Source organism: Takifugu rubripes, chromosome 7, assembly GCF_901000725.2.
Source record: "Takifugu rubripes chromosome 7, fTakRub1.2, whole genome shotgun sequence".
NCBI classification, from domain to species: Eukaryota; Metazoa; Chordata; class Actinopteri; order Tetraodontiformes; family Tetraodontidae; genus Takifugu; species Takifugu rubripes.
This window is the reverse complement of record NC_042291.1, coordinates 12,087,130-12,113,187: the sequence shown is the minus strand read 5'-3', so window position 1 is coordinate 12,113,187 and position 26,058 is coordinate 12,087,130. Positions and strand designations below refer to the sequence as shown.

Below are 26,058 nucleotides of genomic sequence, written 5' to 3'. Positions count from 1 at the left end.
AAGCTAATGAGCGTAAAGTGGTCAAAACATCCCCGTTCCCCTTTAAAGAAAAAGGTTAAAATTCAAAGTGATTTTAGTCATAGAATGTCTTTAATTGATTAACCGCGGCCGGCAGTTATCCAAAAATGTCACCTCAAACATGGTTCCTGATAAGGAGGAAAGGAGGACGTGGCTGAAGGAGCTTCTCGGTTTTAAAGAAATACCCTCGGAAACAACCCCGCGTGCGGGGAACCCATTAAGCTGCAGATAGCGGCTCGATTTATTGGGGAGATAAGAAGCACCGAGGCTGACAAATCAGAAGGATTACGAGCTTTGCTAACTAGCGCTGGTGGCAGCTCCTCGTCCCGCTAACGAGCGGGAACCCGAGATAATGATATCAGCCGGGGCGTAAAACAAATAACTTCTGTCGTTTTACATTCTTCACATCTTTAACGTGAAGTGTTGAATTCGTGTTCAAACCTTCCGTTTTTTTATTCTCCGTCCTGCCATATATTTCTGTAAACACGCCGGTAACCGTGGACGACCGCGGGCGACCTCGCGGGGGGAGTCACGGTGGCAGCCAATCACAGGCCTCCGTCAGGAGGGGGAGTTTTATCACAGGCTCATGGGCGAAGGTGGTAAAAGCAGCTGGAGATGCGCCCCATGACTGACGTAGCATCATGAAACATCTCCAACACAGCAGATTAAAGCGATGCTCGATTGTTATTGGCCGTCAGAGGCGGCACGTGTCTTTATTGGGCCCAGTTTGGTCAGCGGGCATCCGAAAATCCGGGGAAGCGTTCCCGTTCGCTTTAACTCTTGTCGGAGGCAAAAAAAGGGCAACGCTAAGTGCCCCCTCGGCGCCACATGTACCACTGCTCATATAGCTAATCCCTGGGGAGTCTGTTCCTCTGCCCCGGAGCAGACGGGGAAGGTATGTGTGTGTGTGTGTGTGTGTGTGTGTGTGTGTGTGTGAGGGGGGGCTGAATTCTTCCTTTCCTGGAGTTCAGGTGAGTTTTTTATCCACAGCAAATGTCGGATCCCTGTCAGGGTTGTTTGATCCGCAGCTATAACCAAACGCAGCGTGTTGCGTGGCGGCCGCGGTCGATGTTCGAATCCCGGAAATGTCAAAGTTGGAGGAAATTATCACGAGCAAATCAATTTTCTAATAACCCCAAACGTGAACCAACCCGCCGGCTGCAGAGAGCCTGACTTTTCTCATCAGCGAACGATTTTGTTTCCTCTCGGAAACGTCGGCCTCGCCGCCCTTTTAGCAACATCAGGCTTGACGAGCGAGCGCGGCGCCTCCCCGGGAGTCGTGCGGAAGACTCACCTTAAGATGAGCTGCTGGAGGGCGCCGTGCGTGCTCACGTGCGCTCAGACGCCTCGCATCGGTGTTTGAAGTACCCGCAGACCTTGTTATCAAATATTAAGGTTGTTATCTGTATCCTCCTCTTTGCTCTGTCACCTTCAGACGTCAGCGTGATGATATTATGGATGTGATGAGCTCTGTTTGGAACGCCGCTCCTGTGCAAATTGGCTCTTTTTTCCTGTTCCTTAATAAAGCAGCTGAGGAGTCTGCGTTGAAAGACTAACGAGAACGTCAGCAGCTCTGAGGTTAAAGTGTCTCCGTCCTCCCCCAGCGAGCGTCGCAGCTTCCTGGTGCCGCCTCCACCACGTCACCTTCCTGTGCAGGCCCTCCTTCCCCGCGGCCTTATACCCCCCTCTCTCTCCTCTTCCAGACCCCAGCAGGACATCAGCTGGAGGGTCAGCCTCCCATAGGAGCCGGGTCCTGCTCAAGGTTTCTTCCTGTTAAGCACCATCAGAAATAACGTTAAATTGAATTAAACTGAATTCATCCATTAGTGGAAACTAATATCAGCAGGCAGACTGAAGCCTCCATCCATCCATCCATCCATCCATCCATCCATCCATCCATCCCTCCATCCATCCATCCATCCATCCATCCATCCCTCCATCCATCCATCCATCCATCCATCCCTCCACCCATCCATCATCCATCCATCCATCCCTCCACCCATCCATCATCCATCCATCCATCCATCCACCCATCCATCCATCCATCCATCCATCCATCCACCCATCCATCCATCCATCCATCCATCCATCCCTCCACCCATCCATCATCCCTCCATCCATCCATCCATCCATCCATCCATCCATCCACCCATCCATCCATCCATCCATCCATCCATCCACCATCCCTCCATCCAGCCATCCATCATCCCTCCATCCATCCATCCATCCATCCATCCATCCATCCATCATCCCTCCATCCATCCATCCATCCCTCCATCCATCCATCCATCCACCCATCCATCATCCATCCCTCCACCCACCCACCCACCCACTTACCCATCCATCCATCCATCCCTCCACCCATCCCTCCATCCATCCATCCCTCCCTCCATCCACCCATCCATCCATCCCTTCTTCCCTCCCTCCTTCCCTCCCTCCCTCCACCCTTCCCTCCCTCCCTCCCTCCTTCCATCTCTCCCTCCCTCCCTCCTTCCTTCCCTCCATCCATCCACCCATCCTTCCCTCCCTCCCTCCACCCATCCATCCATCCCTCCCTCCCTCCTTCCCTCCCTCCCTCCACCCATCCCTCCCTCCCTCCCTCCATCATCCATCCCTCCCTCCCTCCCTCCCTCCCTCCACCCACCCACCCATCCATCCATCCACCCATCCATCCATCCATCCATCATCCCTCCCTCCCTCCCTCCATCATCCATCCATCCATCCCTCCCTCCCTCCCTCCATCCATCCCTCCACCCACCCACCCACCCATCCATCCATCCATCCATCCATCCCTCCCTCCCTCCATCCATCCCTCCACCCACCCACCCACCCATCCATTCATCCATCCATCCATCCCTCCCTCCCTCCCTCCCTCCCTCCCTCCATCATCCATCCATCCATCCATCCCTCCCTCATCCCTCCCTCCATCCCTCCACCCACCCACCCACCCATCCATCCATCCATCCATCCATCCTCTGTCTACCAGTGTCTCCTGACTGCTGCAAAGATGGAAAAGCTGCTTGTTACAGAGCAAATAAATCCTTCTGCTATTCGTATACATTAAAATTGCTCTAAGAGCCAATATCTCAGGCTAATGTAATATAATATACTAATGTGCATTTTATATCGGTCATAAATCACCATGTGTCCCCCCCTCCCCCCACAGAAGACAGTTTCTGCATTTTTTATATTTCAGAAATAAATTAGCCATTCGTTCTAATAAGGTTCATGCATATGGAACAATTGAAAAGTGGCTTTAAATAAAAAATCTGGGCACATTGTTTACTGAAACAAACACTCCGGATGTCTGTTTTTAATAGTCATAGAACCCGGAATCAAGATTTTATGGAGTTCTTATGCTGATCACAACTCAGAATGAGACACTTTTCATGAGTTTCCTCCTTTAACATTAACCAGTGAACTGGGCTAATTCTGATATTTGCCCAGACTTTGGTCTGCTTAGCGTGGCCAAATTTGTGCTGCTACAGTATCTACGGTGTCGATGTTTGTAGCACAGGAGCAGGAAAACGGTTCTGGCAACAAAAATAGAGCTGAAGAGGAGGGAGGTGGGAGATGGAGCGAAATGAGAGGAGATCTATGAAACCACCTGAAAGCTGACGGCAGATTAGCCTCAGTCTTCCTCCCTGAGCCTGGGGAGAGCAGGGTCGTCCAGCAGCTCCCTCCTGCTCTCACACATTTCTCACCCATTTTTATTTAGCTGACCCCAGCCTCCTCACATCCCATCACGCCCCGTTGGAGCTGCAGCCTTCCTGGTTGTGTGTCCCACACACCGATTGTTACCATAATCTCAGTCTTCCTGTCCAGGCTCAGGGAGGGGGGCAATGTCCTGCTGACTGCGGCGGGCTGAAGCTCCACACTGAGGCCCTGAAGATGTTTTTGAGAGGCGGAACAATTTGAAATGATGTCTGCAAATATCAGCAGTTTGTAGGTGGGAGGGGGGGTGAGGCAGAGGCTCCTCGCGGTTTAAAGTCTGAGGAAACTTGAAGTTTTCTGAGGAGAAGTTTGACTTTTGTTTTTTTTTAAAAAAGGTCTTTATCAAAAAGAGAATATATCTTTACAAGACCTGCTTCCCCATCAGCCCTCAGCCTTCAACCATGTTATCACCGAGGAGATAATAGTATAGACACGGCCTTATCTTTGGATAAGCTCTTGGACTTTTTGAAGCCTGAAGATCTGCAGCGTCGTGAAAGGAAACTGATGGTGTTCAAAGAACTTCAGTTTTTCTCTCCTATATTCCCAAGTGGCTTTTTTTTCCCCCTTGAAAGTTCATCACAGAGGTTAGCGGAATCATTCAAACCCAGATAATAAGCTGCATTATCATGCACGGCAGCTTCGGTGTACCACGCTGAGAGACGCGCTGTTTGGCCTTCAATGAAGGCAGAAGCCCTTGGTCTCCAGGAGTTTTGTTCCGCTGGAAGACATCCCTTGTTTGTAAGGTTGTCTGGCCAACCAACGCCAGCGATGTGCGTGTCGGGTAGGTCGTCACCTCAGGAGTTTCAAAGTTAAGAGCAGAAAAGGACGGCAAAAGAGGAATGAGCTGTTGTGCAGGAAGAGTGGGCAGTTTAAATAAAACCTTTTACATGACACACCAATGAATTATATCAGACTAGGACGGGCGTATGGAAACATGTTGGCCTGATCACATCTTGGTTTAGCTAGCATAACCGGATTGAAAGGTCAAGGAAGATGGGCAAGGAACTGGAGTTTATCTTTGTGACAGTTGAGAGACACTCTGTCCCGTCTCAGTTGCTAATAAACTAGCTTGCTAGTGAATATTTTTTTGGTCTGTGGCGTTTTAGGTGGATCAGAAAATGACGCGACCACTCAGAAAGACTCAAAGACAGAACAGAAATGGCCACATTCCCACGTGTTTATACTGGGACAACCGTTACCCGCTTAAGCTGAAGTTAGCTGTACATTTTTGCATACTGAGCGTTATATTGATCGCGTTCCATTGAGGAGCAAAAACGAACGGATCCACGGGCGTAAAAAAGCAGGCGTGCCTGAAGGGGAATCGTGGGTTTCCGGGGAAAGATAAACCCCTCTGATGGGAACTGGGTGGTAATCGTTGGGCCGGGGGATTATGAGAAACAATAACTCAAATCTGGCCTTCGATCAAACGTGCTCACGCTGGGCTGCCCTTGGAGCGGCGAAAACAAACATCACCCCCCTGTCTCATAACTCTGTGGGTCTTACCGGTGATGGTGATTTGATATTGATTAGGCTTCATGAGGGCCCACCGCTCATCCAGCTTATTGTTCCACAGGATGGGATGGAGCTCCGTCCTCCCTCTAGTCACCACGTGGCCAATATACCTTCATGCTAGTTGCCTCACCGAGGACTTTATCCTGTTTTCTTTTGTTTTTCCTGAAGTTTTTGATCGTAACGTTTACGTCCGCTGAACCTTTGCAGGTGCTGATCGAGGCGACCGTCTCCAGGGAGCGGCGGGGCTACATCGCCATGGACGACATCATGGTGCTCAACTACCCCTGCTGTAAGTTACCGGACACACTGGAGAGAAAATGACACGAAAGCGAAGAAGGTTTAACAGACCGGGCGGGGAAACGGGTGTCGGAGCGGCGCGGAACATGACAAGGATGAGGAGAGGAATAATGGCTTATCGACCTTTTATATTAAAACCGCGGGTTGTCCCGAGGCTCCCCGCCACTGCAGAAGTGCTATTAAATCACTTTGACACTCAAATGCCAGCGAGCGCCGCCACCTGAAAACAAACTCGCCCTTTCGCTTCCAGGCCCGGCTGACAGCCGGGTGTGTTTGTAAATCAGCAGAGATCTTCCAGCCCCTCTCCTCCCTCATGTTAGCGCTCAAAGAGAGAGCTCCAGCCTGGCAGGAGCTGTGCCTCAGGGCCTGAGGGGAGTTCGTGCCCCTCCTTCTCACACGAGTGAAGGTAGCGGCGCCGGCGCCCTGGGGACAGAGCTCGGTGTCGCTCCGCGGAGTCTCTCGGTGTCACCATCGCTCTGGTGCTACAGCTCAAACCTGGAAGTCCCTAGCAGCTGACAGGACACTGTTGTCTCCTAGTCTCCTTTATATTTACCCACCCTCCTTCCCGACACAAAGGCAACTTTTAAGCCGTGTACGCATGGACGCGCCGGGGAACATGATTCGCTCATTCTGCTGCACTTTGCACGGCGCTCCGTCTGTCACCTGTTTTATTTTGGGTTTTTCTTTTCTCAGCGACAGCAGCCGTTATCTTCCAAACGCGCCCTCCCCGGATATTAAACCATTTGCAGGCCTCGCGAACGTGGCACGCCGCTGCTCTGCGTTTCTTGGCAGCGATCGGAGCAAAAGCGTGAAAATCCCAGCGAGAGCGGTCGCCTGGTCAGACAGCAAAGGTTGTAAAAACTCCACGAGTTCTATGGGAAGAAAAAAAAAAAGAGCTAAGAGCAGAATCTGTATTGTGCTAACGAGTCCCGAGGATGCGATCTGACACCTTCAGCAGCGTAGCGCCACCCTTCTCGCCAAATTTTGGGTGGTTGTTTTCTGGTGTTTGTTTATGTTTGGCTCTCGGGTGTGAATAACGAAGGAGGCAGAGTCGCTCTAAGGAAAGGCGGGGGCCACCTGCGGGGCACACACGCGCTCTTAGACAGCCCAACACGCCACATGGCGGACTGAGTGTGAGGTGTGGAAGAGCGAGGCCTCGCTCACAGCTCCAGAGGAGGCTGGTCGCTGCTCATAAAGGCGGCTGGCAGATTTGTGTTCCTAGTCATGAGTCATTGGGTGAAACAAAGATGTATATCAGCGTTTAACACATTTACAGCGTTAATAATACTCATGAAGTCATTATTTCATGATTTGATGCTGCGCGTGCCAGCAGGTTGTTAACAGAATATACAAATATTCTCTGAAATAAGAAAAATATGACTTCAAATGAATAAATATGCTGATTAACTTAGCAGGATTTTGCCCATCTGGAGTTATTTAACAGTGTTCAACGTCATTAAAATTCATGAGCAGAGTTATGTAAGTTGTGCTTAGGTCCATATTAAACCTTTAGTTTAAGAAATATTCACGGCAAAGAATTTTTTACTAATGTAGGCCTCAATTTAACACTTCTGCTGAGCAGAAAGCTTGCAAAAGGAGTTTTTGGCATTCCAGAAAAATGACAAAAAAACCTTCTTTTGAGTATTTCAGAGGTGAAAAACTATTCCTTTCATTTTATTCCACTCTCTTTATTCTATTCTGGTCTATTCTATTCGAGCATCAATGCAGAATGTAATAAGATAAATAAACCACATAGAATATACTTCGGGTTTTTTTTTGTTTTTTTTAAAAAATGGTCGAGTTCCACCGCGGTTCACCGGAGAAAGAGCCAACAGCGGCGGTCCCTAAAAAAACAGACAAAAAAAGTCCTTTTGATGAGAACACGCTTTGACTGACGTTGTGAGTAGCTGAAAGGTAATAGAATCTTTTGATCGCCTCGCTCTCCCCCCACCCCCTCCTTTGTCTCTTTAGATAAGGCACCACATTTCTCCAGGCTGGGAGATGAGGAGGTCAACGCCGGGCAAAACGCTTCTTTCCAGTGTGTAGCTGCCGGCCGGGCGTCAGAGGCGGAGAGGTTCCTGCTGGAGGTCAGTGCTGGAGGTGAAAGCTGGAGCAACCTGCGTGTCTGTTGACACCTGCGGCTGTATTTATTCCTCCAGAAGAGGCAGAAGAGCTGAAAAATGAGCTAGTTTTGGCGGTTCTGCACCCTCGACAGGCTGGTATTTTAGATTTTCAAGAACTACAACTGTATATCTGGAAGATAAACTCTTCTAAAGCCTGATCCTTTATTTGCTGTTTCACCGGTAAGAGAGGTTTATGGACCTGAGCGGTGCTGAGAAGGCGTCCAGGACCTCGCTGCCTCCTCACCTTCCTTCCGTTGGCAGCGGTCCTTGTTTATTGGGTCACAGGGTTCCCCGCGTTCTTCACGTCTCCCTTTGCAACGCGTGTCTGTGCGTCCTGGACTTCAGATCTCTGATGGGTCTCTCTGTGAAGGTCAGCTGAAACGCGCCGTCTGGGATGGTGCCACGGATCAGAGCTCACCCTCACTCTCACCTCCTCCCCCGCTCCGTCACCTGGCCACTGTTAATCACGGCCGACCTCGGTGGCGGCGCGACACCGGGACACGTGTGGAATCACAACCCCCGACGCTCAGCACCGCCTCTCTTTCTCCTGACGTCCGTCCGAGCTGCTTTATTTCTCCTTCGGACTCTCGGGTTCTGTCGCTCTGCCCTTTTCCTGCTCCGCCTGTCTGCCCCCTCGTCTGACACCCCGATGGAATAGCAGATTTTGTTGTGGGCTCCTCGCCAATTAGCTGCAGCCACATTGATTTGGTAACGTTCTGGTGCTAACCTGCTTTATCTTGATTTCCCCTTCCTCCAGTTCAAACAAGCCCATCAGTGAAAAGCAGGTGTGAAACAGCGAAGCAGCTTGTTGGGTTATTTTTATCCCTCCTGTCCTTTGCTGCCTGTTTAGCCCCAATCAGCTCAGACGTTTGTGCGCTTTATGGGCTCGATGGCCTTTTAGTCCCCGCAGGCTTTCACGCCTGGGATTCAAGATTTCTCACGCAGAAACTGACCTGGCATGATTAGAAAAGCTGTTTTCTGTGTGTTCCATATGGGCTGGACTGGTTCTCATGCTGTGGAGCTCTTTGAGAACTGCCCTTACTGGTGCCACAGCATCACGCAACACTCGCGTGTTTCTGCCTCTGCGTCTGACCGTCGGCCTCCCAGCTATCCATCCATTATCCTCTTTATTAAACCAATTAAACCTCCGCTCTATTAAAGAGCAACTGTGGATGGAGCCGTGCACCTTGTGCTCCAACAGGAGACAGCACAGATGGCATATATTGCCCCCTTAATCATTACTATTCTAACAAGATTTCATTTATTTTCATGACAGCAGGTCGGCCATCCAAAGTCCATAATTAAATCAGAGAGATGCTCCCACGGTTTAAATGAAATTAGCCAAAAATTTAGGAAAAGTAATGATGTATTTCTAATGAGAACTGACCCACATTAGTATTTAAAGCCATTTCTACTTTTTAAAAAAGCACGTTCATGCCAGAAAGATCTCCACGGATAGATTCTAATGAGGAAACTGCAGTGTTGCATTGTGGGTAGGGGCTCAGAAACTTGCCAGAAGCTTATTTTCTGTCCACTTGAACTTTTCCTGGCAGCGAGCAAGACGGACCCGAGTCGCCCAGTTTCCTCTGACCTCTCCTCCTCTCCCCCCTCAGAGACACAACGGCGAGATTTTAACAACAGCATCTGTCAAGCACCTGAGTCACCGGCGCTTCGTGGTGTCCTTTCAGCTAGACAATGTCCAGCGGACAGATCAAGACCTTTACCGGTGTGTCACTCAGTCCTCCAGGGGCTCCGGGGTCTCAAACTTTGCTGAACTCATTGTCAAAGGTAAACACTCTCATTTTGCCCTCTCCCATTGCTCTCTTTTAGTCCGTTTCTTTTCTTCATTACGCCGTAGCTGAGTTGAGACCAGCCTGCCTACTCTAAAACTCCGCTTGTGCTTATTTTCAGGTTGATATTTGTTATTATTCATCAAATAGCTTGAAGTCGGGACAGGACTCCCACTCGGGATGAATTATTTATCTAAATTCTCCTGAAGCAACACCATCAAGTTTGTAGGCAAAAATCCACTTTAAAGAAACCACCTGCAACATTAATGGCTCTCAGATGGAGCGAGCGAGATGCTGCCAGATTCGACTGTTTTGTCACGAGCGGCCGCCCGTGTGGTTAAAGACACACAGCGTTGTTTTATTAACGCATTAAATGAATCCCTCTGGGTATTACGGAAGCTCAGATTTGCTCAAGTTTCGTGATTCCGGGCCGATTGTTGCCGCTGAGAATGGAGATGTTTTTACCCAAGTAAAGCGGCGCAGAAGCAGCTGTGACTAAATGAGGGAGTGGGGAAATACACTCACACAGGGCCATGAAATCCAATTTATGGCTGCAAAGTAGCGTTCCACACATGTGGCCGTTGCCTTCCTCTGATTTATAACCAGTTCAGACCATTTGATTTTTGACGCCGCTCATCCTGAACTTATGTTCAAATTGACTTTATGGTTTTAATATTAGAACAGACGTCGGCCATCCATTAAAATAAGAATCCCCATTAACGATGGACTGGGAACGACAAGGTTTTATGATCATTTTTAAATATTCAGAAGTTTCCCTCTCCCCCTCCTCTGTTGCCTCACCAGCACGCAGCAGCTATGAATATATTTCATTACTAAGCACAGTTGAAGACATGTTTCAGGGATCTAAAAACCTTAATTAAGGAGAAAAGTTGCTCTGAGCATTATTTATTATTTATTATTTATTTTAGAGGGTTGTTCTAAACAATGAGGAAAACAATGAAAACAGCAGCTATTAATACACCAAAGTAGCAAATTCATTAAAAAAAAAAGACAAGTCAGACGGCAGAAACGGGAAGAATGTGGGCTACGAGGTGAATCTGGCCCCCGTGGCTGCTCGGGCCCGGCCTGAATGTGGCCTTTCATTCCGGAGGCTCTTGACAGTCTGCAGATGAGCTGCGGCGAGTACAGAGTGGAGGTGAAGCTCTGCTAACGCTAAAGCCTGCAGAGGAGGAGGGCCGTGAAAGATGGAGGCGCCACCGCGGGAATGAGGGATTAGTCACAGCCTCAGATCTAACTCTGATCCTCTCTTTGTCCTCTCTCCCTTCGCATCGCCTCGCCTCCCTCACACTGTTATCCGTGTAATTGTTCAGTCACTTGGAGCCGCCAGTGAACGACGTTTGACCAGCGCGCTCTGAAATGAATCCTCGCTCCGGCGTCCTCCGCTGACAGTGATGCACGTCTCCTCCCTGGTGGAGCGGCGGTGACCAGCTGTGAGGACACGGCGACACGCTCGCTCTTCTCTCTGCACAGCTGTTTTCTCACTCCACTCTTGAATGCGGAGGAGGTTTTAAATGGCTCGTTAAAGGCTGTGAATAATCCGCTATTTGAACGCAGATTCACCTTCGCGCCCCCTGCGGACTCTGGGGACTCCTTTAAGACTTGGTGGACTCTAATGAGAAGTCTTCTCCGATTCAGCCTATTAACAAAATGAATAGTTTAATTTCGCCTCCCAGACTGTCGGGCACCTCACCGAGCTCATTAAACGGGTTTTAAGTGAAAAACAGAAGCGAAAGTTCCATGATTTTGTTTCTCCCCGCAGTGCCTCCGTCCCCCATCGCGCCGCCCCAGCTGCTGCGCGCCGGCTCCACGTACCTGATCGTCCAGCTGAACACCAACTCCATCCTGGGGGACGGCCCCATCATCAGGAAGGAGATCGAGTACCGCGCCAGCCAGTCGCCGTGGTCGGAGGTGCACGCCGTCAACATGGTCACCTACAAGCTGTGGCACCTAGATCCCGACACGGAGTACCACATCAGCGTGCTGCTGACCCGGCCCGGCGAGGGGGGCACCGGGCCGCCGGGGCCGCCACTTGTGAGCAGAACCAAGTGTGCAGGTGAGCGAGACGGGCTTGAAAACAGCACAAGGTGGTTTGAGCCCCAGCTGAGCTCCGATTGTTGAGACAAACCCTGGTTCTCTGAGCTTTTCTGGAAGAACCTGCCCCCCCCGGTCCATTTTTAAGAGGTGGTTGCTGGGAAACCAAGGAGACTGCGCTCTGACTCCATTAACACGTTGAAGTCGAGTTTAAAATATGAAACACCTGGAATTATATATTATTTTCAACTCCTGACATCAACCATTAACAGTCATTAGTGCTTTAATAGGCCTGATTATGTTTGCAGGCCACATATTTCCTGTCATTCAGATTCAGAGGTGCACGTTTGCCGCCATGAAACATGCGCTCATTAGGTATTTAATTAAACTGAAGAGACACGCCCACCACCACGACGCCGTCCACGCTGTTGTGTTTATGCAGGTATATGTTATGGTTGAGAACCTATACCTGAAATAAAGGCATTAGCAGTTCTTGTGGGGACCGTGTATGGTTCTTTTAGATTAAAAAAAAAAGTCCCGAAGTGTCACGCTCTCCAACTTGAGAGAGTCTTACATTAGGGCGCCGCATCTTTCATGATAATCTGCTGAAATTCAATCAGAGCGGGGCTGATAGACGAGGTCGGAGTCGTCTGCTGCATACACTTATCTCATCAAAAGCGCCGCGCTCGCTCTGCTATCGCTGGCGTCCTCAGACCTGAGGGGTGACGGGGGCGGGGGCTTTTTCCTCCGTCAGTGTGGTTATATTGGCTTGACGGTTATTTAAGAGATAGCAGCGGGCTGGGAGCGCCGGGATCTGCTGCTGACGAGAGGCTTCGGGACCAACGACTGTGTGGTGGCGGGTCAAAACCCTCTATAAGTGATCAATAAAAGTCGGAATCTGCCGGTTGGAATTTGGAGTGAAGCCTTCAGATCTGTCTGATTCGTCCATGAGAAAGTGAGGGCGGGTAAAAGCCGACTTCCTTGGCGTTCCGCAGACTTCCCGCCTGATTCCTCTCCGTTCCGCACGTGTCCAGCTGGACGCCGCATCTGTGCCCACAGCGGCCGTCGGGGGCGAATCATCGGCGTCCGTCGACTCGGACGTCGCTGAAAACTTAATCGCTGACGCTGTCCTGTGAAATGTGGAACCAGATGCAGGCGCTCGTTACTCGCCCGCCTCTGTGGCGCGCACGTCGCGCTCGCGGGTGCACATTATGGAGCGCCTCACCCAGAGGCGCCGCGCACATTTGTCTTCTCTGGTCATCACTCTTGTCTATGCCCGACGGTCCCTTCCTGCCATACACCATCCCTCATGTTACCCCCACGCACACACACACACACGCTGCTCCACTGTTGCCCCCCCTTCCCCTCTGCTGACATATTAAAGCCCCTCTCCTTCCCCAACATCCAGAGACGCCCCTCATTCATCAAACACCGGGAGTGAGCGCTCCCGCCATCCCTCTGCCCCCCCCCCCCCGCGCAGCTCGGGAGACACCGAAAATCACTGAAGAAAACACAGTCAACAGCGAGAGGAGATGGCGAAGGGAGCGCGGCGGCGTGGGCGTGCAGACGTGGGAGAGAGCGTAGTTTTTCCCAATGAGAGAGGTGAAGGAACAGAGGATTTATGGCATATGCAAACTGCTGCTTGTGCGTCGCTGCTATCGCTGTTTGCCTCTAATGATGTATTTCCACTTGCCATCCACGCCGACATTAGCTTGTTCAACCATGTGTGGGATAAGAAATGCGGCTCGTGTTGGCCGAGGCGCCGAGCGGCGCATTTAAATGCAGAACTGGGCCGACGGAGCGGAGGTGCGAGTGAAATCCAGTTTTTTTTTTTCTTTTCAGGCTGATCTGAGTTATTTTTGTGTAGAATTTGTGTGACTGGGCTCTCTGCTCCCAGCCCCTCCCTCTCTGCCCGACACCCCCATCCGTGCGGGTCGGGCGTGGAACCCCGCAGCGTTGGAGACCTCCTTCACCCAAGACCCGAATCACCACCGGGGTCCCAGAGCTCTCCTGACCTAACCTTCAAACCATCTGGTCCACAGTGGTCCCGCCGACCCCTCTTGGACCCAGATGAGCCCCCTCCCCCCGCGCTGTTGGCTCCATTACTCTGGTTACTGACGTAGCTTTGCTTAAAGGTCTCCTGCAGATGCTAAGGCGGTCCACACTCACCTGCTCTGGTTTTTGTCTGCGGTGTTCGGGTCTTGTCGGTCTCTGTAGAACACATAGTTGTGATTGTGAACGCGGCCTCCTATTGGCCCGTGAATAGCAGCAAGGCCCTCAAGTATATCAGGGAAGAAAGTGGAATATTTTTACCGCCGGAGGTCCCTGAACCACGTTAATGGGCCGCCACCTGCCGCTGGGTCATTGAGCTGCCTTTCTTTGAAAGAACCTGAGTAGATTTAGACACGCTAGGCGAGACAAGTGCCCTGCCATTAATCAAGTCGCACACTTTGAGCTGGAATTCCTGTAACATGTATGTCCACGGTGCTTGAATGGATGTGTGTTTTTATTGTGTGTGTGTGTGTAGAGGATGCACAAATGTACTGTGGCGTTCCCAAAAAAAGAAGCTCTGCCCTGTCCTGCTTGGGGGAAATAAACAAAAGACTGTCACAACTACTCGGACTTCCAATCTGCGTAGAGCGGCAGAGTGCCCTCACCTTTATGCCACTGGTAGCCAAAGATCGGCGCCTGTTGCATTCAGATGAGGGTGGCGAGGCGAGGGGAAGGGGCCTTCACAAACATCCACTTTGAGGAAGTCCACAATGAGCACACTGTGGCCCCGCTGGCGGCACTTTCATCAAGCCAGCACTTAAAGGGCCCTCTCTATGTCCTGATCAATCGCACCATTAAGACAATCTTAAGGAATACTGAGCAACACAATGCTAACGTCTCTGGCTGGATGCAGCCCATTGGGTTAACCTTTGCTGCCCATTTATTAGCCTGAACAAAGCTTGCCTCAAATGCTAAAGCCAACAGGCTGGTTAAACTGCAGATTATGCTGAGTGAGGGTAGCTAGCCTGCTAAACTGGTAGCTAGTATAAGGTCCCAGTCCCTCGTCCCAGTCCATGATGTGGTCGTTCCTTTCGTCAGGGATCTGTTACGGCTGTTATGGCATTTGGTTTGGTCCTTTTCCAGGTGCTCAATAGGCTTCTCGTTTCTTGGAAGTAGGTTTTACCGAAGGATTTGCATGGGATTTCATATATGAGATGGCATTTCATGGGTGTGTTTTGCTGTGATTTTCGAGTGTTCGGGTTGCTTCATGTGTGGTTTTACTGCTGTGTGGATCTGGTGTTTTTTCATGATGGCCCAGTCCGCTGGATTTAGACACGCGTCACTGAGCAGATGACAGCTCCGAAGAAGGCTGAAGCTACAGCCGAAACCATATCTTTATTATACTGCACCCCGCAAAAAGCAAACTCAAGCTTTAAAGTAAAAAAGAGGAAGAAGACAGAATAAAACTAAATGAGCTAGCTAGCATGCTAATTTATGCAAGTTAGTTGGGAGAAGGGAGGAGGAACTGAGTGGGAATCACAAAACACCCCTGATGGAGAGGTGACGGATGAGTGTTTTACACAGCAAATCTCTGCTGTGTTGTCGTCCTGGTGTGCTTCCAGATCTCCTCTAATCTTCATATTCTAAGCTAACTCTTATGTGAAAGCGATCACCCGCGCCCAGTGATTCATTAGGCATCTTATTTCATCTCCCCACACCAGCCAGCGCTGTGGCGACAGTCCCACTGTGGGTTGGAGTCTGTGAAGGAACGAAGACCTTGGCCAGTAACCTCAAACTCCTCTCATTTCTCCCACTTTGTCTGCCGTCATCCCTCCATCTTTGACCCATTATTTCACTTGTCCCATAAATGGAGCGCAGCTGTAGAATATTAGATTGCATATTACGTGGTAAAAGGGCATTGATTATGCTGCGAGTGGATAAATACATCCATTGATGCAGAGGATGTCCTTGGATCAACTCATCCCTTTTTTTCCCGCAGTTGCAGAGGTCCTCCTGAACACTGGCCGCTCTGTGCCTCCGCGTAAAGAGGATCTCTGTCTCTTTTCAGCCGTTCTCCTCGAGGAGGATATCGGCTGGTTGTCCTTTCAGGCGGACTGGGAGAAGGTTAACCCAGCAGTGACCAGGCTCAGCTTTCTGCTTTTCTAAAAATATGTGACCAGCCATCGCCGTGACCCGGCAGTAACAGGCTCCGGCGGACGCTAGCGCCCTTGCGCGAGCCGCGCTGGTGTTTCTGTGTGTGGATTACACCCCCGGGGGCAAAGAAGCGGAGCCGCGAGATGGTTGTGGGACAGAGACCCGCAGCCTGGCTCATTAATTAGCGTAGTTGGCGTGAGCGGCTTTCTGCCAATGGGGGGATGCGGGCGAGCTGACCTCCGTCTTTGGTTTGTGTTTTATCTTTAGATTTGTGAAGCTCTTCAGGTCATTTTAAAGTTTGCGAGGTCATTTCAGCGGCCGTGCACTTCGGTGATGTTCACGTTAAATGAAACCACTGTAAAAAAATAATGTTTAAGAAAAAATCTGTTTCCAAGAAAGCACAAATACCTTCTTTATCTCCAACAAGGAAGAGCACAAGGACGTTCACCTCAGGAGCGCTCTGGCCTTCCCTCTGGTGCTTCCTCCTTTATTCGTTAAGGTTTTTAATCACTCAAATCCCGGCACTAATGTCAAGTTTCTTGCCGCCAAACTTTTTTTTCTCTCTTTAATGTTTTCCCCCTCTCTTTCCATATATAAACAGTCTACACGGGCACTGGAGATGTCTGTTCTGGGTCACACTGCAGTCTTAATTTCAAGCTGTCACTCATGTGATTTAAATATTCATGACGGCAGAGTCCCGTTCCTCCATGAATTGATGTGGAAAACTGGGAGCCCACGCGGCTGCGCTTTAATAGATCATCTTGAAAGAGAAAAACAGTTTGAAGAGTGAAATGTTTGGTGTTTTTTTCGGGGGGTTAAAAGTATACTTGAAAAACTTTAGATTTTTTTCCTTTAATTGGCTCTCTTGTCTTCCGATATCCCTCCGCCCAGAGCCCATGCGTGCGCTGCGGGGCCTCGCCGCCACAGACATCCAGCCCCGGCAGCTGTCTCTGCAGTGGGAGAGCTTGGCGTTCAACCTGACACGCTGCCACACCTACTCAGTGTCCCTGTGCTACCGCTACACCACGGCGGGAGGCGGCGGAGGCCACAACACCACCGTGCGCGAGTGCCTGGCAGTGGAGCACAACGCCTCGCGCTTCATGCTGCGTGATCTGCCACCCTACCACAGCGTCCACGTCCGTCTGTCCCTGGCCAACCCGGAGGGGAAGAAGGAGGGCAGAGAGGTCACCTTCCAGACCGACGAGGACAGTAAGTCTCAGGAGGAAGTTGGGAGCAGCGGAGTCACCCAAGAGACTGAGATAAATTAGAGCCCTTTAACATTTACACCAGTGAAATAAATAACACTGAAATGTTGTCTGCAGGTTCAGAAACAAACAAATCAACAGGCTAAAAGTCACACATACCTGCAAACATCACAGATTCACACCCTCATAAGCTGCTGCTCCACGTCCTCGGCGCTCCAGAATAAGAGCCGACTCAGCAGTTCTGCAGCCAGAGGCCCGAACGGGCTTCCTCTCCTCACGCCCGATGTTGGGCGAGAGACAAAAAAGTGTTATCCCGCTCTAATATCAGCTGCATGTGAGCTGCCGTCAGCCGCTGAAGCCAGTTTAACAGCACGAGTCTGACGTGTTCATTAATATGTTTCATCTCAGACTGACAGCGGATGAAAACGCCGCGTTCTGACGCGTTCGCTCTCTCACGCTGCTGCATAATTGATGCATTTCATAAACGAAATTGTCCTCCCGCTCTCTAGATGTCTGAGTGGGCCGCGCCGCTCCTGGTTCTGAGGCACTGCGGCGTTCATTTCTACTGTATTGAAGCGGGGGGATTGTGGGGGGGCGGGCAACGGCCTCATTCTTTCTGTGTTTCTTATTACAACTCCTCACAGTTCCTGGAGGGATAGCGCCTGAGTCTCTCACCTTCACCCCGCTTGATGACATGATCTTCCTGAAGTGGGAGGAGCCTGTGGAGCCCAATGGTCTTATTACTCAATATGAGGTGAGTCCGCGTGTGTGTTTTCTTATATATGCTGCATATTGAGTACCAAAATATGGATTCTACTAGCAAAGCGAGGACACTTTCAGGAAACCATGGACATTTGGAACAACAGACTATTCAGAGTCAAGACGTGGTTTGAAGGGAAGAGGGTTGAGGGTTGTGACGTAAGGGTGAGGAAGGGGAAGATAGTCCTCACAAAGATAGAAGTGCAAGTGTGTGTGTGTGTTTGCGTGTGAGAGAGAGATCCTGACAAATGTAGAGGTTTTAGTTTCATTCATCCATGCAAAATGTTATTTCGCTGTTTATTAAGCATTGGCAACAATATTTTAGTCTTGATTAGGCTGATTGTCAAACACTCAAATGTTTCAGACATAACATGAAAAGAACCCTGAGAGGACAATTGTTGCGCAAACTGCTAATAAAATGTCTGTTTTTCTCCTGTGGAGAATAACAACTACGGCCGTCTGTCTTCTTCAGGCTCCAATACAAAGAGTCCTTTCAAGGAAATTTGAAAATTGCAGTTTCATTTCAACCCAAAGGAAACAAAAAAAGGCGAACAGGACCTGCGTTCCTGCGTTCCCTGTGTTCCCTGTGTTCCCTGCGTTCCCCGTGTTCCTGCATTCCCCGTGTTCCTGTGTTCCCTGTGTTCCTGTGTTCCCTGTGTTCCTGCGTTCCCTGTGTTCCTGTGTTCCCCGTGTTCCTGTGTTCCCTGCGTTCCCCGTGTTCCTGCGTTCCTGCGTTCCCTGTGTTCCCTGCGTTCCCCGTGTTCCTGCATTCCCCGTGTTCCTGTGTTCCCTGCGTTCCCCGTGTTCCTGCGTTCCCTGTGTTCCTGCGTTCCCTGCATATTTAAAGCGTACATGGTGGCGGCTGCAGCAGTGATGTTTTAACAGCTAAATTTTGGGTTTTCCTGCGGCTAAGGAGGCAGCTCCTCCTCCTGCGCTCCGTTCATCAACTCCCAAACTTCCTTCCTGTCCTGCAGATCCAGATCCGCTGACCTTGTCTAGGCAGCCTTCCATGCAGCCCTGATCATTTCACTTTAATGGCTCACGTGTGTTTACAGTTGCGCGGGGGTGATGAATCTGGCTTTACTGTAGACCTCATGTCTCGTCCTGAGCAAGGTCGCCTCAGGGATGCTGTTTAACAGGATTGGTGGTTTGACATGTAAAGTGAAGACCCCACAGATGCTTATTTGCTTGTTTGTTTTTGTTTTTTTTCTGGAGAAAGCTGCATAAAAATCCTTTTCGTTTCTCTCTTAACTAAACCGCCGGCCTCTCCGAGGCCACATCACGTCGGCCTCTGTGGAGGAAACAGGCAGGTCGGTGTTTGTTCACCCACAAAGCCTCACACACCTCACATGATCAGGAATTAAGCCTTTATGATAAACAGCGAAGCCCCCTGCTTTGGCTTAAGTGCGGCTGAAGTGTGTGTGGGATGTGTAATAATACGTGACGAGCATAGACAGTCGAGTGTTTATTAACAGCTCTTCTGCCTGTAGGACTCTCTGTCACATTTTATGCTCGCCCAGGTCATCTCGTTTATGTCTTCGGTTTTTAACTCCGGCTCCCTTTTACAATTCGGCGCGTGAGCAGAATTTCTCATGAGAGCGGCGCTGATGGAAAGACGAGGAAAACTTTACTTTTAAAGGACTCTTGTTCTCAGCAATTTCTGTATGTTAATTGAAGTCATAAACACTCAGTCATATTGATTCACTCACTTCAATTCACTTTTTTTCCCTCCCTTTTTTTTGCCTCCGCGGCGCCTGTCTGGTCCTTGACCCTCCTAATGCATTACGTTGACAGAGAATTGTTCAGAGTGGTTTTATGGAAATGGTGCGGTTTGCTTCGGCGGGACTAATGTCGATGAATTCGCTTTGATATTTATAAATCGTCACTTTTGACTCAGAGAAGTAAAGTCCACTTCTGAGTTTCTCTTCCACCATAACCGGAGAAATTAGAGCCAATCATGTTTGATATATTCTGCATATTATCGTCTTATTTTTCTTTGGAGTAGATCAGCTACCAGAGCATCGAATCGTCTGATCCGGGCATCAACGTCCCGGGGCCGAGGAGGACCGTGTCCAAGCTGAGGAACGAGACCTACCACATGTTCTCCAACCTCCACCCGGGAACCACTTATCTGATCTCCGTCCGAGCGCGCACGGCTAAAGGGTTTGGTCAGACGGCCCTGACTGAAATCACCACTAACATCTCAGGTATGGACGCCACACTCTCATTGATGCCTCGCTCTCCCGGACGCGCCGGGGAACCCTGGGAGATAGAGGCGTAAACAGGTTGCAGCTCCACTCCGAGGCGTCTCTCCCGCGTACGCTCGTCCCAGCGCGCGCTATATTTAGGATCTGGGTTTTTCTCTTGTTTTCATCCTTCTCTCCTCACGCTTGTGGAACTGTTCCTCCCGAGTGCGAGAGCTATTCCTATCGCTCCCTACACCAGTGACACACTGTCATCCTGCAGTCCTCCAGACATAAATTAAGTCATTGAAGGCAGAGAAACAACACGTCTCGATGTGCTGCGCGTAAAGAAGGATGCTCTGTGCACCAGAATTTCACCTCAGAGAGTCTCCCAGCTTATTATTTGTGATAGAAATCTCGCCTCCGCCTTTCTATTTCTTTTTAATGATGCATTTGTGCTCGTTAAGGGATGCGATTACAACTCACCCGCGCCGCCGCTGCCCTCACCCTTCCCCACATAATGTATGTATTTACTCGCTCTTCTCCTCCCGTGTCTGCACACGGAGGTCAGGTCGGTTTAATTATAGATTTAGTGCACAATCACAACTCCCAGCAGAACGCTGGCGCGACGCCAGGCCGCAGACGGAGCGCCGAAGTCTTTGCTCATCATCCTCAACCTCCTTCACTGGCCCACGGTGCAGAACATCCACTCCCGTCCAGCCGCTCTCAGATTGGCACTGACAGCTAGCAAACCCCGGACACCTTTAGCAGCTAACACCGCCTTCAGGCAGACCCCGCCACAAAGTGTACACACACACACACACACACACACACACACACACACCCTCGTCATTCATGTGACTGATATCAGACGGTCAGAAACCGTTGGGATTTAACGGACAAACAAGTTTCCCCTGAATGACTGAAGGTCTTTTCCTGCTCCGGCGATGATTTAATGCGATCAGAATCGATTATTCACGAGCGGCTTGACAAATAACGTTTAGGAGAAATGCTCTGGCATCTCTCGATCCAAGTCCTTTGGAAGAAAAAACAAACCCCAAAAACGTTCAATTTCTCCTCACTTACTTGGCTTTTAATTGGATTTATATTCAAGATAACGAGACGGGAAGTTCAGACAGTCAAATGGATACGAGGACATGAGATACGGGCTGGATCACTGCTGCCAGTTATTTATGTGGCGATGGCTCTGAACTTGTTTATGTGGCTGACTCTGTTTTAACTGAATTAAGTTCTCTAAATGAGCACTGGTAATGGGCCGTGTGTGTGTGTGTGTGTGTGGGTGTGTGTGTGTGTGTGCCTTAATTAAATCAAGTTTAGACAATAAAGCGTGTTTCTTTGTGTCCTCAGCTCCCACTTTTGATTATGGAGACATGCCGTCCCCCCTTAGCGAGACCGACAGCACAATCACCGTCCTGCTGCGGCCCGCCCAGGGCAGAGGCGCCCCCGTCAGGTGAGGAGATGTAAATGCAGTAAATGTTTTGGTTTTTTTTGGCAGGGTAGCATGTTAAAAATGACTGTCCGTGTCTAGCACGTACCAGGTTGTTGTCGAAGAAGAGATGGGGAAGAAAGTCAAACGGGAGCTGGGTCTGCAGGAGTGCTTTCCGCTCCCGATGTCCCACGGAGAGGCCCAGGCCCGCGGCACGCCGCACTACTACACGGCCGAGCTGCCGCCCAGCAGCCTCCCGGAGGCCAGCCCCTTCACCGTGGGGGACAATCACACCTACAACGGTTACTGGAACAGCCCTTTAGACCCGCGCAAGAGCTACCTGGTCTACTTCCAGGCCATGAGCAACTTCAGAGGGGTGAGTGATGGGGAAAGCAGCAGCAGCGGCAGCGGCGCCGCAGCAGGGATGGCGGCACTTCATCAGCCCAATGTAGACATTAGTATTCAGGACAATTCTAAGCCGGCATGGAGTGGTGTTAATGAGCGTCTGCGCTCGCTAATGCTGCGGCTGATGCCGCGAGACAGTTGGCTTTGTATGGGCTCACAAACCTCGAAAGAGCGTTTGAGCTGTGAGAGGGTTGCTGCAGGAAAGGCATCGAGCTCGCCGTGTAGCTGTTTAGGAATGATATATGTTCCTCTCCAGCTGCTCTCTTTGATTCTGTGCAGGGGAGGCGCGTCGGAATCAGGGAATTACTCTGATGCATGACTTCCAGCCAGCGCAGCTCTGATTAGCTGGATTTACTCAACAACCTCCTCGAGTCCATTTATGCTCCGCTTTTGCGTCTTTCCCTGCGTCGCGTTCATTCCTTTGGCGTCTCACCTGCGGCTTACCCTCACTTCGCTGACCCATCCGTTCTTTCTTCACCGACGCTGTCTTGGTGGCATTCGTGCAGCTGCTTTGCCGCCCTTCCCACATCAGGACTCCGATCTGCCCCCGGGGACATCACATTATTTTATCCTAATTCCATTACAAGGCGTGCTGCTTCCTGGGTGAGGGAATTACTCAAGGATAATTGGGCCCAGTTGGAGGGGGGGTGATTGGAGGAGGCAAACGTTGCCATCGGTAACCATCTGTGCTCACCAGTTATTTTTCCTCTTTTATGGAACATACAGTTCAGACAGAAACAAGTTATTTTCCTCAACACGTTGGACAAATATGCAGAGGGTCTGCAGCACGAGCGCTCCGCTCCGCACCGCCAGGCAGCCCAGAGCCGGATTAGATGAGGGGAGGTCGAGCTTCACCAGCGGATGGGATTAGGTTTTGTTTTGCCTGGCAGGGGGCCAGCACCCATGAGCCAACCAGCGCCATCCCCCGGCATTCCGGACAGCGCCGCGTTAGCCTGGAAATACAGTAGCAGAGGCTGCAGAAATGTGGGCTGGGGCCCTGTGTCGGTTTTGCGTGACAGAAATCATTTCCGTTTGAAGCTGCAGACGGCCGACCCTTTGTCAGCGTAAAGTCTTTGTTGTGGGCTTTATAGGTCCTCTTTTGATGCGCAGCGCTTGTGTATGTTGAGAAGCTGGCGATTTAGCTCGGTTCGCTTGGATTGAGATAATATAAACTGACAACAGCTTCCGAGAGCGGCGAGGGAGCCTATTGGGTGTTAAAAAGGAGTTTCAGCAGTGAGACACTTAAAAATAAGTTCTGGGGCATTGATGATGTCATTTCTATCATTTTTTCCTGGGTCGGATGTTTTGACAGCGGTCACCGTCAAGCGTTGACACGTGACACGTTATAAAACCCACAAAACACGTGTCATGGTTTGGCAGCGGCAGCTGTGCGGGCTGGAAAAGGTTCAGCGGTTCCTAAATGGCTTTTGTACCTTCGCACTGTACTCCCCGCTCTTCCCCGAGTGTGCACTTATTCATGACTCGGATCCCAAAAAATGGAGGTCAGAGGGAGTCATTTCTGCTTTCAGGATGTCCGCTTTGAGTGGCAACAGAAAGGAGGATCAGCCCAGAGCGAGCGTGCTCTGCAGAATTCACTGTAGACTTAATGCTTTCTGGAAACCTTGGACCCATAAATGACCACTGTCCCGATCATTCACACATGCTAATTACCTACAATTAGCCTCAACAATAGTTGGAATTGATCTGTCAGAAAGCTGCTTGAAAGGCTTAAATCAGAGGCCTGTCTACATTAACCCAATGTAGCCAATGCTACGTCTTCACACACAACACACGCGCACACACACACACGCACATTCTTGTACTCCTGCCTTTGTGAGGACGTTCATAGCTACAATACAACCCTCAAATAGCCCTTTGAACCCAACAAAATGGATCCATTACCCAAAAATGTCTCCGCTGTATTTTGATTCGGAATATGTCCACACAGAAATCGTGTTACAGCTGGTCTTGCAGCCCAGGTGTGCCACCTGCTGGCAGGAACCATCAGCTCCTCCAGCTTCACTGAGGTTTGAGGTTAACTCTGCTGCGGAGCCAGCGCATGAGTCCAGTGTCTTAACACCTGTCACATGCAGCGGCCCATCAGTCATGATCAAACCTGTGATTTCCACAAAGTGAGATCTTCTGAATCACTTTTCACTCCGTCACAGATGGCAATAATTGGCGCAGTTGTGCTTTGACAAGCGTCTGTAAATCTCCATGTGGTAATGTGTCTCTATCTTCTTGGGGATGTGGCAGGATGGAATTGGATTACAGTCCTGGATCTCATTAGTGCAGTTTGACAAAGGTCCCTTTCAGATCACCGCGATGTCATCAGCAGAGGTTTCAGTAAAAATTAATTCCTTTTCATGGCTGTGTGCTGACCTGAAACCGTCCTTTTAATTATATTCGCTCCCTTTCAGCGCCCCCTCTTCACTAAAACACCTACAGCTCTTTGATTTTCAGATATTTTTGCAATTTTGTTTCTGTCAATAGGACCTTCGCACTCAGAGGCAATTTGTCCTTTTAGTCAGAGTTATTCTCCCTGTGGCTTCACCCTCATGAACCAAATCATGCTGTTTTTAGAGAAGAACTCTGCCACTGCTTCAAATTTAGTCAATTTTGTATCAAATTGGGTTTATTAAGTAGTGAAATACTGTTTTGAATGTCAGTTAGACCTCCCAAAGTCTATCAATCCCCTCTGATTCCTTTTTTTTCTCTGTGTTTCCTCTTCAGGAATCAAGAATAAACTGCATCCGCATCGCCCGCAAAGGTAATTAAAGAAAGTCTGTCCGGTTCTCACGCACTGACCTTGAAAGCATCATCAAGGAGGAGATGAAGACAGTATCTGTGATAGTGTTGTCGGCTTCGGTGTGTGGAGTCCGTCTCCATTCTGGTTGTTTAGCAGCGGGTTTGTGAGAAAAGGGCAGCGCCCTGGGAGGGATTAGAGGTCAGGCTTTCATCCGGTGCATTCGGGGGCAGACGCTGGGACCCGCCATATCAAAAGCCTGTTTCTTTATTGTCAGCCCACTCGAAGGCCTTCTCTGCAGGCTTTGACCTCAGCTCCGTCCACAAATGTCCTCCACATCAAAACCTCCGAATGGGGGCCACCTCGGCTTCCCCCTCCTTCTCCTCCCCCCCACACGTCGTCTTCAGGATTCAAAGGGATGAGAAAAGGGCAAGAAAATTGACTCTAAGTCCTGGCGGCAGAGAGCCCCTCCACCGCAGCGCACCGTCAGATCCCAGAGAATAAAAGCCACGTATATATAGTTAGCAGAGCTCGGAACGGAAGCAGCGGGGGCCTCACAAGTGAATTGTCTGGGCAGAGCATCTTCTGCACGTTTAAAAACGGGAAAAAAAATGAGATTGTCCATGTGTATGAAGACGAGGGAAGCAGGCCGTTCCATTGTCCCCCCGCAGACACTCGGTCGGGGATTTATTCATTATAATCAGACCTCTTTTCCCCGAAGCGCTGAACATTCAGAGGAGTTTCACGTGAATAAATATGCAGCTCGTTGAAAGAAAAAAAGGGGGGAAAAAATGTGGATTACGACCATTACATCATCCGTACTGAGGACGAGCAAATAATATTTTTTTAAAAGCATCAAAATAAGGGAAATCTGCTGTGACAGGGTCAGAGGTCGGTCGGCAGCGGTATGTGACCCCCCTTTCCCTCCTGCCGCTGCCACATCCCCTGCATGGCTGGATCCTGAGCCGTTCTATCAGGAAGCCCATCACAGGCGTGGGGTGGAGGCAAATATTCTGGCGTGGATAACAAAGCTGGAGATTACATTTCAACTTGCAGGTGACAGTTTAATTAAGGATCCTCTGGCAGGCTCAGCACGACAATACGCCTCCATTTCCCCTCTAAGTGCCAATTTCCACCATTGGGCAGCTGGCAGGTGCATGGATTCATGCGGAAATCTATTTCCCGCTCGTGTTGGGCCTAATAGAAATTTGCGAGGCTAAATGTGGCGAAAGCGTGTTATGTGTCTAAAACGTCAGCATGGCGAAATCAATTTTTCCCCTCCTCATTTGCATGTGCGCTGTTGAGCAGAAAACAGGTAGCACGTGCTCAGGTGCACCTGGATCAGCCATAGTCACGTCCCTCCTCTAAACTTCAGGGTAGAATTAAGGTAGACGGCACAATGAGACATGTGGAGTTGGCATTCGTGGCTGTTCCTCTCTTTGCTCTGCCCCAGATTAGACCCTGCCCCAGTGGGCTGCAGGAAAGGACTCTGTCCTCAGGCCTGCTCCAGAAACATTGCTCCATTGGGCTGATTTCAGGGGTATTAAGGCCTGGAGGGCAGGTCTATACACACACGCGCGTTCTGGGAACCACACGTGCTCAGTCTGTGACCCTGCGGCAGGTTTTTGCATCTGAGTATGATGTAAATATAATAACAGCCA

General features: G+C 50.1%; 1 protein-coding gene across 2 annotated transcripts in view; it reads left to right on the top strand.

Annotated features, from left to right (window-relative positions):
* Positions 1–26,058, top strand: part of ptprub (protein tyrosine phosphatase receptor type Ub) — a 100,895-nt gene that overhangs the window by 53,223 nt on the left and 21,614 nt on the right. For both annotated transcript variants that reach the window (XM_029838485.1, XM_011605552.2), the window contains exons 4-13: positions 5,452–5,533; positions 7,513–7,628; positions 9,278–9,452; positions 11,235–11,528; positions 16,544–16,861; positions 17,502–17,611; positions 19,622–19,823; positions 21,168–21,270; positions 21,349–21,622; positions 24,385–24,421. In XM_029838485.1, coding sequence (XP_029694345.1) covers positions 5,452–5,533; positions 7,513–7,628; positions 9,278–9,452; positions 11,235–11,528; positions 16,544–16,861; positions 17,502–17,611; positions 19,622–19,823; positions 21,168–21,270; positions 21,349–21,622; positions 24,385–24,421 — 1,711 coding nt within the window. The remainder of the gene's footprint in view (positions 1–5,451; positions 5,534–7,512; positions 7,629–9,277; positions 9,453–11,234; positions 11,529–16,543; positions 16,862–17,501; positions 17,612–19,621; positions 19,824–21,167; positions 21,271–21,348; positions 21,623–24,384; positions 24,422–26,058) is intronic.